We start from the raw sequence: 14,842 nt of genomic DNA, 5'->3' as shown, positions 1-14,842 counted from the left end.
GCAGGTGGACTGCTGTGCCCATGTGGAGCACAAGACTCAACAAATGAATGTTACAAACAACTGGAGGAAGGGGTTGGGAGAATGAGTGACAGGAATAAAATCGTGGTTACATAGGCTAACAATGTGCACAATTTGATGGCTCCAAATCATTTAAACTTTAATTATAATAAATCTACATTGAATCAGTACCTACTGTGCCATTTGACATTGCCCCCAATCAATGTAAATTGCTGAATAAAGATAACTTTGAACTATCTGGTGAAGCCCAGTTCTTCTAGGAACAGTAGAGGGATAGCTCATGTTTAGTCTAAGACATCTAGGTAAAAATCCAGGTTGTTCGATCAGCTCTCCAGGAGTAGCTTCAAAAATAGCATGTGTTGATTGGAACCTCTTTATATTATTGACTTCACCAAGGAAAGAGCCTTTGGGGCTTTGTGAATAGCCACCCTGAGCAAGATTTGGAATTTAGAAGAAGCAAGCATATTACTGGCTAGCTGAATAGTTGAACTCTATGCCCAAAGCATCAATACCGCAAGCCCTGACTGCATTTTGACTACACAGAAAAGCCACAGAAAACTACACAATCAGTCCAAAGCAGAGTGGATAATTTATACACTATCCAAATTTGCAGAAAACTCATAATCTGGAAATACTGATCTAAATTATAGATGGAGGGCCAAATCCTGCTTCCCTTGTTTTTATAGGAGTAGCCCTATGATTTCAAATGGAATACTCAGGCAGGATTTGATGAGGACATGCAAAATGAAAACTACACTTGCTTTCAAACTACCAATCTGAAAATTAATAAAGCACCACTTTTCATCATAGATTGACATATTTGAAAATATAGTGAATTAGTCAGCATTTCTTGACCTAAATGCAGTGCCTTTGCACCTTGTTAGTAGTATGGGGGCCAGCTGTAAGTGTGTGTTAAATAATTAATTACAATGACTTTGAGAAATAATCTGTTTTTAAATTCTAGCTGCCAAATCCTGCAGTCCTTACTCAATTGTAAAATACATGCAGTATTCTCTAGCTAATCTTTTTTTCTGATCATTCAGTGCAAGTCTAGATGCCTCATCAAAGCATTAACTTAAGAAACAGAGCTCAGTAAACATTATGGGCCAGATCCTTAGCTGGTGTAAATTGGCATAGACTGTTAATGCCAGCTGAGCATCTGGCTGTAAATGAAAATATATCAATATTTTCCATCTCCTTTAGCTCAGAAACTAGGGAGCTCACCTTCATTGAGAAGGATAGTTTCAAACCTATGTTTTATTTTTCCTAGTTTTAGTTTGGTTATATTTACTTTTTTGGTTGGTTGTGATTTTTGTTTATATTACTGTCTAAGGAACTAGACAGTGTCTCATGAGCATCAGAACATCACAAAATCTGTACTGCGTGTAGTTTAATTTATCTTATTTCAATGTGAAGACAATAACCTCAGAAGTTCAGATTTATTGCATTTTGTTTTAACCACACTTCTTAAACCTGAATTCAGATGATCCTGCAACCCAAAGCTTTTAATTGTTGCTTATTATTGCTGTCTCTAACATGGAAATAACACAACCACTATATATATTTAAATTCTGTAGAAAGGCCTGACCATTTCATCCCATAAATAAAAATTAAATAATGTAGAAACATTTGTAGGGGCAAATTTTCAATTCTTTTCTGCTCCTTTCTGGTGCAGGGAGAAACTTACTTATTCCCTCAATCCAGTTTTGAAATTGTGTAGAATTTGAAATGTATTATTGAGAGGTACTAGCGAATGGTTTAGGAGAAGCTATTAAGAGTTCTGAAGTGGAATTGCACAACAGATGTGAATGCTGCTATAGGGGTTGGTGGGGACTCTGGGAATCGTATACCCTCTGACAGTTTCCCCAGCTTTAGAAGGAAATTCATTGATCCTGCACCATTGAGGTAAATGGGAATTGTGCCATTGACCTTAATTGAAGCAGGATTGTGTCTTTAGGTCTGATCCAAAGCGCATTAAAGTCAATAGGATTTTTCCTATTGATAGCTTCAGGCTTGGCTCATTGTGATTAGAATTAGTGTGGTCAGCTACCTGAGGACTAAGTTTTATGGGGTTGATTATTGCCATTATTATTTTAATCACTGAAGAAAGTGGCTGTGTATTAAAGGAATGCAAATATGCCATGGGAAGTATCCAGAACATCTGGTCTCTATCTTTACCTTTTTTTTTTTTAAGAGACGTACAAATCTAATGCTAGTTCAGAATGGGTTGGTGGTGTGACGTTGCTCTCCATATGTTTGATGGAAATATGCTAATGAATGTGAATATAATGTAACTGGAATATGCTTCATGCAAAAGGTCTCTTGTAAGGTATCATTACAAAGCTTATAGTCTACTGAGTGTGTTCATCATATTTATATGTATGTATCATTCTTGTATCTAAAACTAGAAATATGAGGTATAACGCTGAAGTCCTATTGTAATTACGCAAAATGTGGGTCACTGATGGTGGTTTAAGATCTTGATGGCTCCCATTGACTAGGACAGTTGGTTGTAAATGACTGTGTTTACTTGCCAGCTTTCCTGCGTTCCTGTGAGTCAGGCTGGGGAACAATGAAGGCTTGGGGTTTCACAGGACATGTGACCATGTCACCTGGTACTGGAATCCATCTTAAACCTGGTGCTTTTCCATTTAGAAGGAAGGGTGGGAACTCAAGAAACAAAAGATTCCTGCCTTGTGCCAAAGCTATAAAAGGGGGGTGAAACAGAACAAAGGGGGCTGCCAGTCATGAGAAATCCCTGAGTTATCACCTGAGCTGGAACTAACAAGGTCTGTACCAGGGGAAAGGATTGGGCCCAGACTAGGAAGGAGTCTAGTCTGTGAAAGAAGCTTATTGGAACATCTCTGAGGGTGAGATTTACCTGTATTCAGTTTCTTAATGTATTAGGCTTAGACTTGCGTCTTTTGTTTTATTTTGCTTGGTAACTTACTTTGTTCTGTCTGTTATTACTTGAAACCACTTAAATCCTACTTTTTATACTTAATAAAATCACTTTTGTTTATTAATGAACCCAGAGTAAGTGATTAATAGCTGGGGGAGCAACCAGCTGTGCATATCTCTCTGTCAGTGTTATAGAGGGCAGTCAATTTATGACTTTACCTTGTATAAGCTTTATACATAGTAAAGTGGATTTATTTAGGGTTTGGATCCCAATGGGAGCTGGGTGTCTGGGTGCTAGAGACAGGAGTACTTGCTGAGCTGTTTTCAGTTAAGTTTGCAGCTTTGGGGGCATGGTTCAGACCCTGGGTCTGTGTTGCAGCAGGCTAGTATGTCTGGCTCAAAAAGACAGGGTTCTGGAGTCCCAAGCTGACAAAGAAAACAGTCTCAGAGGTCATTTCAGCACATCAGGTGACAGTTCCAAGGGGGTCTCTGTGACCGTCACAGGCGGTACTAAAAGCTGATAGTAAGGAATACAGAAAAATAAGGAAAACTACCTATAGTTACCTTGTCTAATGCATTTTCTTTCTATGCTTCCGGACAACATGAAACTGAAAATTGTCCTTTGGCTTTGAACACTTCACCAAATGGCTATGATGTGGTGTTTGATCTTTTCCTACTCTTTAAAACTTAATAGCATATGTTATCACTTGCATTGTGTAAGGTAATGAATAAGAATTTAAAGTTAGGCAGGCAAAACTTCTCTTGATACCATTCTCTTTGGGCTCCAGCCTGAATCCAAAGCTTCTGTTTATAAATACTGTGATCTTTAAGGGCAGGGACGTTACTCCTGGGGGAATTCCGTGCCACTGCGCAATGCAGAATTTTGCAGAAATTAACATTGTGCGCACAAAATTTCCTTTCCCCCACAGAAATGGGCCACAGTACTGCTGGCTGCCACTAGGGGCCGCTGGACCAGGCAGAGCCCAGCTCACACATAAAAGACACTGCCAGGGGGAGAGAGCTAGAGGATTCTTGGCAGTTGCAGTTCCCAGCACACACTGAGGGAAATTAGACGGCAGCATGCAGGAAACTCCGTGCAAGCCTGGGACCAAGCATCAGGCTGTTTCTCCCTCTGGATCCCTGGGTTTTGGGGGGAAAAGGGGTGCAGGTATCAGGGAAAGGGGGGGGAGGCGGTTTGGCTGTATTGGCTGGGGGAGAGGGGTTGTGGGTGTCTGGCTCCCCAGCTGGGCTCTGGGGGGAGAGAAGGGTACAGAGAAACAGAAACTTGGTTGTCATAGGGGGTTTCTTTAACTCTCTACTCCTGGGGGAATTTTTGTGTTTGTCCCTATTGTTACAGACATACTTGCTGATGGGTATTTAGAAATAAATTACCAAAATAATTGAAACTGGTGTGATTATGTAGTGTTATTTTCACAAATAGAATTTGCAGAATTTTAAAATATTGTGCACAGAATTTTTAACTTTTTGGTGCAGAATGCCCTCAGGAGTAAGACGTCTATGGATGATTTGAGTACACTTGATCGCCACTAGAACTACATGCTATAGAGCTGGATCTGACAACTGGACCATAGTATTCCAACTAAGGGAATGCCTTCGGGAAATCTAAAGAATTGGTCTGGTTATACCTGGAAATAGTGTAGCCTAAGGAAAGTCACCTGACGCCTTGAGTTACTAATCTCTTGATCTTGAAAAGGACAATTATTCTTATGACCTATTAGTGCTGCTCATAGATTGAAGTGAAAGCAGATTAGGATCTCACCTGTCTCTCAGGGCTGAGTATAGAAATATAAGGGTGGAAAGGACCTCAATTAGTTATCTGCTCCATCCCCCTGTGTTGAGGCAGGACCATCCCTCTTTGTTGAGGCAGTTTTCATCTAACCTGTCCTTAAAAACCTCCAGTGACAGGGATTCCACAACCTTCATTTAACTATCCTTCAAGTTTTTCCTAATATCTAACCTAAATCTCCCTTGCTGCAGGCTACGTTGATTATCTTTTGTCCTACCTTCAGTGGACACAGAGAACAATTGATCACCATCCTCTTTAATATATTGAAAACTTCTCAGTATCCCTCTCAGTCATCTTTCTTCAAGACTGAACATATCTAGTATTTTTCACCTTTCCTCGTATGTCAGTTTTTCTAAATCCCTGATCATTTTTGTTGCTCTCCTGTGGACTCTCTCCAGTTTGTCCGTATCTTTTCTAAAGTGTGCCTTCCAAAACTGGACACAACACTTCAGCTGAGGCTTCACCAGTGCTGAGTAGAGAGAAACAATTACCATCCTTGTCTTAGACACAACAACCATGATGACACACACCAGAATATTACTCTTTTTTGCAACTGCATCACATTGTTGGCTCATGCTCAATTTGTGATCTACTATAACCCCCAATCCTTTTCTGCAGTACTACTGCCTAGACAGTTATTCCTAATTTTGTATTTGTGTGTTTGATGTTTTTCCTTCCTAAGAGTAGTACTTAGCACTTGTCTTTAGTGAATTTCATTTTGTTGATTTCAGATCAGTTCTCCTTTTGAATTCTAATCCTGACCTCCAAAATGCTTACAACACCTCACAGCTTGATGTCATCTACCAATTTTATAAGCATATTCTCCACTCCATTATCTAAGTCATTATAAAAATTCTTGAACACTACTGAACCCATCTTTCTCTTGCTCCTAGTGAATTTACAAACCCTCTTCTTATTGCTTTTTGTCCCTTGCTAGATGTAACTCATTTTGTACTTGAGCCTTTCTGATTTTGACTGTAGATACTCATGCTATTCTTTTGTATCATCCTTAGCAATGTGTCCATGCTTCCACTTTTTGTAGGATTTCCTTTTTGATTTTCAGGCCATTAAAGAGCTCCTGATGGAGCCATATTGGCCTTTTACTATTCTTCCTATCTTTCCTTTGCATCAGGATAGCTTGCTGTGGTGCCTTTAATATTGTGTCTTTGAGAAATGGCCAGCTCTCCTGAATTCCTTTTTCTCTTAGATTTTCTTCCCCTGTTGCCTTTGTCAGTGCTTCCAGGTGTTGCCCACCAAGAGAGCAAGAGATTGAGTCCGGATCTCTCATGTTGTACTGTTCAGCACTAATCAAGGAGCTACTGGGTCACCCTAACATAGTAATTTTAATTAACAAGTTCAGCAAAATGAATTCTTCCTCAAGGCAGTGAGTAAAATTAATGGACATACTGTTCTCTGCCACTTTTGATAGGCTTAGAATTTTATTTACAGGAAACAGTGGTGGATTTTTGGAATCCCCAAATGCTATAATGGTGTCAATTCAATTTTTTGCTTGACTGCTCAAGAAATAAGGATGGAATTGTTTGGGAGGCATGAAGGAGTAATGGTTCCTAATAGGAATGTGTCCAAATGGTTTCTGAGAACTGTATATAAAAAACCTGCTATCAAATAATGAAACTACTCCATGCAACTCCTACTCAACATTTCCCGTGAACTGCATTTCCATGCCTTCTTTTTAAAATTTGTAGTCAATGAATTTCTTTCTGAGATTATTAATATTCCTGTGTGTGTCTGAGCTCCTATCAATCTCTGAGGGTCATCTTCCCCATTCATCATCTTTCTAAGATACAACTAAATTAGGCTCAATTAAATGCAGCAGTTCCCAGACAAATATCCACACAAATAGATTTCTTATATTGATTTTCTTACAAACTCTAATATTAGTAAGCTCCTGATGTAGCTCCTATTATTCAAAGGAAAGAATCTCATTGCTTTCAAGGGGAGTCAAAAGATATGTTTACACCTCATTTTACACAGCTCTTGATGTTCTGTACATCAGTCAAATCAACAGCCATAGATTTGTGTTTGGAATGATAATATTTAAGGATTTGGAGGTGAATTAAAAAAAAACCACTTCCCTGATTAGTGGAAATATGATGCTTAATCAAACAAGCTGAAGAGGATTATTCTGGGTTATAACAGAACTCTGCCTACCAGACTCCAAACGGTATACTCTAGTAATTGAATTATTGACATTCTCATTTGTTGTTATTTACTATTTTACATTGCTTTTAGAGGGTGATAGGCCCTTTACAAATACTGTAAGTATGAAGACACATCATTGTCCTCAACGTTTTATTATCTAGATAGACATTGTGTAGATGGGGCATAGGGAACTAGAAGTACCAAAAGCAAAGTGACAGAAGAGTGAAGTTTAGCATGAGATGATTTGGGGTTTTTTTTTTTTGGTCTTGAAATAAATCATGTGATTGAAAAAAAATCTTGGGGAGATTTCCTGAGAAGTTTACATAGCACAGTGCATACCTAATTCACTCAATTTTATAGCCCTTCTCTAGTAGCCTTATCCAATGGAAAGACTCTGGCTGACTTCAGTAAAAGTTGGATTAACTCCTTGGAGAGGCCTTTTTCAGCATTTTTCTGTAGTTTCATGTCTGTAAATGTTTAACTGGGACAACTGCAATTCTTAACATCCTTTATAAAATGAGAAATTGCAATCCTCTCTTTTAGAAAAGTTTATTGTAATGATAATTCAAAGCCTGCACCTTTCCAGGGTTACTACAGACTTAATAAGATAGCTACATACTAGACATTTAACATATATCCTCCAGAAGGAGGAGGATACTGACAGATCAGCATTTATTTCATATCTCGCCTCAGTTTTGGGTTGTCCTAGAATCTTATAGCAGATGAAGTAAGTCTTAAACCTCCCCTGAGTGAGCTTTCACATTTATTAATAAGAGATGGACTCAAACTACCAAGTTCTGGTTCAGATAGAACACTTCTACGTTTGGGAGTGGGGTATTGGAGTTGTTCTGATTCAGAGTTCTCGTTTGGGCTCCTTGATAATATTAATTGGCATTTGGTTTCCTGACATCATAGTGTAACAGAGAGACAAGGTGGGTGAGGTAATAACTTCTATTGGAACAACTTCTGTTGGCCCAATAAAAGATCTTACCTCACCCGCCCAGTCTCTCTAATATCCAAGGACCGACAGTGCTATAACTATGCCGCACACACATCATAGTGTAAAGCATTGTGAGATCTTTTACAGGCCCTGCACTGCAGAAATTATGTAGTAATTATTTATTTTGCTTTCTGAGGTAAAGGACTGTAATTATGTTTGGTATTATTTTTCAGTCTCAGAAATCTTGGATTGAAGGAGTCTTCAATAAAAGAGAGTGTGCAAAAGTCATACCCAGCTCAAAAGATCCTCACAGGTATAGTTGTGGTTTTGGTTTTATTCTTGTTACGTTGAAAGAGAATTGATAGATGTTATAGGGACACTGTGGATGCTGTTCTTACAGTTTTGCAGTGCCACAATTACATGAGTGCCATGCAGTTAGAAGCTCACACCAAATGTTTTCTTTAAATATTAAGGAAGGCGCAGATACTGTAGAATAGATGCTGTTATATACAGGAGAGGTTTTAGCCTTTAGTCATAACCAGGGTAGGGCTGCAGTGTCATTCATTAATTGTTTCATGGACAGTTCAGTCAACACACTTGTAAAGTGATGACAGGCCCATTGTTTGTTGCATACCCAAACTGGAAGCTGTTGAGCATTCTGGTCTTTCACACATGTAGCTCTAAGTCCGGTAGCTGAAAATGCATCCTAGCCTCCACGTAGGGTGACCAGATGTCCTGATTTTATAGGGACTGTCCCGATTTTGGGGTCTTTTTCTTATATAGGCTCCTATTACCCCCCACCCCCGTCCCGATTTTTCACCCTTGCTGTCTGGTCACCCTACCTCCACGTGAGATAGACTGAGAGGGAGAAGTGTGGTGCAGTTCACAGAACCGAATTACTGGTACATGGAAATTCTCCTTCCTACTCCAAAAATGTGACCTTGTGTCAAATAGTAAGGTAGAACCTGCTCTAAATAGAAGAAGAGAGCTACTATTAATCCCAGTATCCCTATCAGCAGGTCTCTGTCTTGAGGAGTGAGATGAATCATGTTGTTCTTCTATAGAACACTGGAAAGAGTCGGAAATTAAAATGCTCCAACCCTCATTTGAGGAATGGACAAAACAAACATTTTTTTCCTCGTAAGCTTTATGACTAATTAAATGGTAGCTTTGACTAAAGAAGGCCTGTGGAATCAGATCCTAAGATTGTAAACTTCTTGGGGATAGTACTATGATCATATAATTCTGAGTGCATTGATGGTACTCAATAAACAATGATAATTCATGGTTTCATAGAGTTTAAGGCCAGAAGGAACCATTAGATGATGTAGTCTGACCTCCTGTGTGTCACAGGCCATTAAATTTCACCCAGTTATCCCAATAACTTGGGTTAGATTAAAGCATTTCAGTCCTCAAGAGACTAAACTGTTTACTGCCTTGTTAGGATGATGATGACTCCAACTATGAAATACTAATAGTATAACAGTTTAAAATTCCAAATAAAACACTGAGCTTTTAGAATAGATCTTCAGATGATGACTACAGTCTTGTACACAAGTTTCAATGCCATTGCTTAAAATTTTTTCACAAGTCTTTTTATTACCCAGTATTTAATACATTTGATGCATCAAATTACAGATATTTTCTTGTATATAATAATACACTGTTTTACTGATATATATTCCTCCAGATGTCCTGCAGGATGCCAGATATGCCAGAACTTAATCAGGTAAGACCTTATAAATATGAGGCTATGCTTTCTAAAATGGGCTAAAGAAACAATTCGTGTTCTTAATCCAGCAAGCAATGGCAAAACGTTGCAGCCACTGAAACGATCAGAACATAATTTCTGGGGTCTGTTTGAAGAATTAATTATAGATTCTGCTAAAGTAAGTTGCATACTAAGACTGAATTCATACACACTAGGAAATGTGCAAAGAAAGACTTCTGTGGCAAATTGTCTTAATCCTGCCCTGATGGGTACCAGACAGAAATAGTACAAAACTCCTTCCTAGGCAGCTAACAATTCCAGCCATATGCTGAATGGCACAGGATGTGGAAGGGATGTGAGAAGCAGTAGGAATCAGATGAGAGAGGAAGTGGTTGGAATGGAATCCTTGGGTGGGGGTGGGGGTGAGGGTGGGGGACAATGCAAGGACCACGAGTTTTTTTTTTTTTTTTCTCAAATTTTTGGGACTTGCATCTGCCATCAGCAGATAACATTGGTAGTTCAGGGCTCCTGCTTTGTAGAAACCAGCTTGAAGGTGTAAAGGATATGAGGCCACTAGGAAAGTCTTTGGTCTGTTTTCTTTTAATTTATTAAGGTGGTGTCCCTGTGCCTCAGTGGGTCACAATGGAGAATATCAAATTCAGGACAAGCTGCTGAGAAATAGGGCAACCATACCCCAAAACTGGTGGTTATTCTTCCATAAGATATACCAAACCAGCAACAAAAGTCTCCCCACACTGGCTAACAGGAAGTCAGGAATGCAGCCTCCTTAGGAATTCCAGTCTTGGATTTAACACCCAGACACTAGACTTAATGGTGAATGGTTATTTAAAACCAATTTCATCAAACAAAAGGGTTCTTCTGATCCCAAAGGACAAGCCACACACCCAGGACAATATATAACTCAGATCTTCCCCAATAATCTCACTGTTGCCAATCCTTTAGTATCTAAAGGTTTATTTATAAAAAGAAAGAAAGGTGAGAGTTAAAGTTGGTTAAAGGAATCAAAAACATACAATAATTGCAAAATTCTTGGTTCAGGCTTGAAGCAGTGATGAAATAAATCGCTGGTTTGTTAAGTTTCTGGTTGCTTCCAAATGATTTGGAAGGTCCTCGGTCCCTTGGTTAGAATGCTCCCATTAGTATAAATCCATAGTCCAGAAATTAGAGAAGGAAAGAGGCAAAATGGAGATGTTTCCAGGGCCTTTTATAGCTTCTGCCATGTGGAGGAAAACCCATTGTTCCAAACAAAGCCCTTAGCACAGTTTGTGGAAAAATACAAAAATACAAGTAAAAACACAAGAAAAATACAAGTAACAAGATGGAGTTTAGGGTCACATGCCCTTGCATGCTTCGCTGAGTGCTAGCAGAGGTCATTACCCATATTCTAGCTAGAATGTCCCCAGGAAGGTCCATCTGGTGGGGATAAGCCTCTTTTATTGTGAGTCCATTGTGAGTTAAGTGTTCTTTGATGGGCCATTCAACTTGAATAGTCCCTTCACAATGTGCTGGCCAAACTAGAAATAAACTCCCTTGTGGGTGTGACCACAGGAGCGAACACATTTGAAATAAAGGCATACAGTCAATATTCATAATAGCTTCAGATAAAAAAATGATGCATGCAAATAGGATAATCATATTCAGCAAACCATAACTTTTCCATAGACACCTTACATGACATACTTCTGCACAACCTTTGTTGCAGTTGTGTAGCAGTGGTAGCAACAACGATCTATATGGTCATATATTAACCATATAACATTGCAGATGGGAAAGGGGAATACACTGGCCTTCACATCGTTTTGTCTGTTTTAACAGGGCAGTTGTCTTTTTAGGCAGCTGATATTCATACTACTTATGTTCATCATCAGATTTTTGATCCCTCCTTTGAAATTAACATTAGTGGCTGGGCACAGCTCGCATTAGTGTGCATTTAAGAGGCTACTGTAAAGGCTGTTAGATCAGCATGTTGACCTTCCTTGGCACTTGTTCTACACTGAAAGTCTCCTTCCCAGTCCTCCCACTATGATGTTTGCTGAATCTGGAAAATGAAACAAAACAACTGCATGAGTTACTGCATGTTAAACCAATGGCTAACAAAGTGGGAAAAATAAGAACTGGGTCCAATGATGGTGATTTGTTTTTGTTTTTTTTAGTGTGCACTTTTCAGTGTTTACATTTATAAATATAAACATTGTATCCAGCTACAATTTTCAAAACAAAGGATTTTGCTTTCTTTGTTGTTGTTTTTAGCTGAAAGATATGCACAAAGCTTCATTCTGAAAGAATTTTTTTGGCAAAGTTCAATACAGACATAAATGTTACAACTGGTTAAAACTGTATTTATTGGGACAAAAATTCAACCAATTTAGGCCTACTTTGGTCTAGACATTATTCACAAATCATTCCAGATGGCACTGGTTATATTTGATATTTGTAAATATTGGCCTTATAGTTTGGGCAAATTACTTTTCAAATTCGGTTGTTTACGACATGTGGTCTCAAGGTTTGCAATCATTTTAGTGAGTGCCAGTGGTTATACAAATATTTTCAAATAATGAATGGCATGACCCCACAAATAGCTGTTAATCAAATCTGAGTAGTTTAATTGTGAATATATAAGTGACTCTGTCCATTATTCTACCAACTTTACTGAATACATTGGAAAGGCTGACACATGCTTCTGAGCAGCATCGATTTGCAAACACAACTCTATAATGGCTCTGTTACAACCCAGACTGACTTCCCCCTTTGGATGCTCACCAGGCTGCTGTATTGGATCCAAACCTTTGGATCTCATGAGCTTTTAAGTTTACTAATCTGAACAGAATTCAGGAACTGTCTCCAGGTCTGGCTCTTAAATGCGCTCACGCGATACAAACTGCAACTCCTGGTTTCCCTTCTCAGGGCATGGGACAGTAGCTGTTCTAGACCCCAAGTTTCCCCAGGAGGTTAAGCACACCTGCACAGCTTCACCCTTGTGGGTACTCTGGGTTACTGTCTCACCCTTCAGGGAGTTTGTGACAATTAAAGGAAGTAACACAGAGACTTTGCAAAGGCACTTTTAAACACAGCTACAGCACAATAGATATACAGAGCTATCTATATATATAACAGCATTCAAGACCCTGCCTTAGTTTCCTAATCCCTCCCAAGAGCCCTTTTGGTCATAGGCAGTGTCCTTCCAGAGAATCCTGGATTCTTGTGCACCCTCTTTCCACCTACCCAGTCTTGTCTTCTGTCAGCCGATGGGTAGCTGGAAAGCAAGACCCAGCTCGGAGCAGAATTTGTCCTTTTATGATGTTCTCGTCCCTTCTATCAGGTGACCCTTCTGAGGGGCTTCAAGTCTCTTTTCAAGTGATTCATTGCTTAGTTCCCACCCACCCAAAGCTCAGACTTGGAAAACTGGTTTCCCTTGGCTACAACCTGTTCCTTGTTCTAGGGAGCTTCCATTTATGGAAAGCCAAGATTGTTCTCTATTGTTAGAAGTCTGCTAGAAGCAAGAATTTCCCCAACACATTGTGGGTGTTTCAGTTCAAGATGGAGGCCGCAGTGCAGAAGTGAAGGCACAGCACAATTTTACAATTAAAATGGTGTTTACAAAACAGAGTGGGGTTTGATTGATATAACAAGCATATTCTAATCTGTCACAGGGTGTCTCTGTCTGTCTAACCTAGGCACTTGCAGCGCTCTCATTATCTGTGGAACATACTTTTTATGTTTATAGTGCATGTGTTATGCAGCCATTTCCTTTTCTGGAAATTGGCTCCCACCCAAGCAACATTTGTGAAGCAATGACCTTACTGACAATGACTCTCACTGTAATTGTCAAAGGGTTGTAGACTGTGTAAACTGCACTTTATATGACAGTGTTTCCTATGCATATCATTAAAAAAGGGCAACGAGAATGAGGAAAGCTCCTTGGTAAGGTCGGTCTGATCTGGCTGCGTCTGGTGCCTCACTCATTTACTCTCTTTCTCCAGGGAAGATCTCCAAGTTCAGTGCTGCTGCTGAGACTTTCACATTTTGCAGGAGGAGTGACTATTTCCCAGCTTTGCAGTGACCTTGTAGAAACAGTCTCCGTCACAACGATACTTGAGTGTTCGCTGCAGTCAGTTTCTGAAACTGAGATTAAGTTATCACAGTGGGGAATGTAATACTAGTTGTCAGTATTACATCATGGCCCCTACTTTGCGAACTCCCTGGCTCTGCTGTGGAGCTCTCAACCTTCCCCAGCTATCACAACTGGGCTTTACTGCCGCATCATTTAAATCTCCTCCTTGACTCCTTTGTTCCTGCAATGGAGGGTTCCCCAAACTGGATCCTTCTATCATTCTGCTCCTTCTGTGTGCTAGCTTGAGCTATCAGCCTAAATAAGACAAAGCAGCTCCTTTGAAATACATTATTATTGTTATAACACTTTCTTATATAAGTGACTCTGTCCATTATTCTACCAACTTTACTGAATACATTGGAAAGGCTGACACATGCTTCTGAGCAGCATCGATTTGCAAACACAACTCTATAATGGCTCTGTTACAACCCAGACTGACTTCCCCCTTTGGATGCTCACCAGGCTGCTGTATTGGATCCAAACCTTTGGATCTCATGAGCTTTTAAGTTTACTAATCTGAACAGAATTCAGGAACTGTCTCCAGGTCTGGCTCTTAAATGCTCTTAAAAAGTGCACGTTTGCATAGGGTAAATAACTGCATAATGGATGTTTGAATATACGGTTAGTCAATTGTTATAGAGTCCAGAGGTTGCGTATAACCATCTATAACATCCATGGAAGTGCATATAACAGTCTGTACCCAATACTAACTTATAACATCTATTAACCATTTTTAAACTGTTTATAAATATACCCTTAATATAAGGTATGATTTTTGTAAACTGCTCAGCTTTCACTGGACCTATGAGCTCCAGCTTCAGGTCCACTGGAATAACTTATAGTGTCAGATGATGAATCACCCTCTCCATAGGGTAGGCTGAGTTTTCTAGCACCTGCAGCTATAGGAATAGCTGCTGGCATAGTTCTGTAATGCATAAGATGGTCAGTGTATGCTGATATTTTGATAGTGGTTTATTGTGTGTGCTGAAATTGCCTTCGTAAAACACAGTCAAGCTTTAGTGAACCGGATCACATCTAAGTGCTATGATTCCATTTCCTGCACATGCCTGCTTAACCATTGTAAGTGCTTTCAATAGCTGGCGATTGGATTGGATTGTTTAACGGGGATTGCTGTTTGCTCTGTGTTATTCAGTATGATGCCTGAAGCAG

The 14,842-nt window shown here is 39.5% G+C and overlaps 1 protein-coding gene across 1 annotated transcript in view; it reads left to right on the top strand.

Moving 5' to 3' along the window:
• Positions 1-14,842, top strand: part of TRPM6 (transient receptor potential cation channel subfamily M member 6) — a 131,313-nt gene that overhangs the window by 19,840 nt on the left and 96,631 nt on the right. Inside the window, exons 2-3 of the mRNA XM_042850587.2 lie at positions 8,063-8,142; positions 9,520-9,558. Coding sequence (XP_042706521.2) covers positions 8,063-8,142; positions 9,520-9,558 — 119 coding nt within the window. The remainder of the gene's footprint in view (positions 1-8,062; positions 8,143-9,519; positions 9,559-14,842) is intronic.

Source organism: Chrysemys picta, chromosome 6 (assembly GCF_011386835.1).
Source record: "Chrysemys picta bellii isolate R12L10 chromosome 6, ASM1138683v2, whole genome shotgun sequence".
Taxonomy (NCBI): domain Eukaryota; kingdom Metazoa; phylum Chordata; order Testudines; family Emydidae; genus Chrysemys; species Chrysemys picta.
This window is presented reverse-complemented; position numbering and strand designations above follow the sequence as displayed.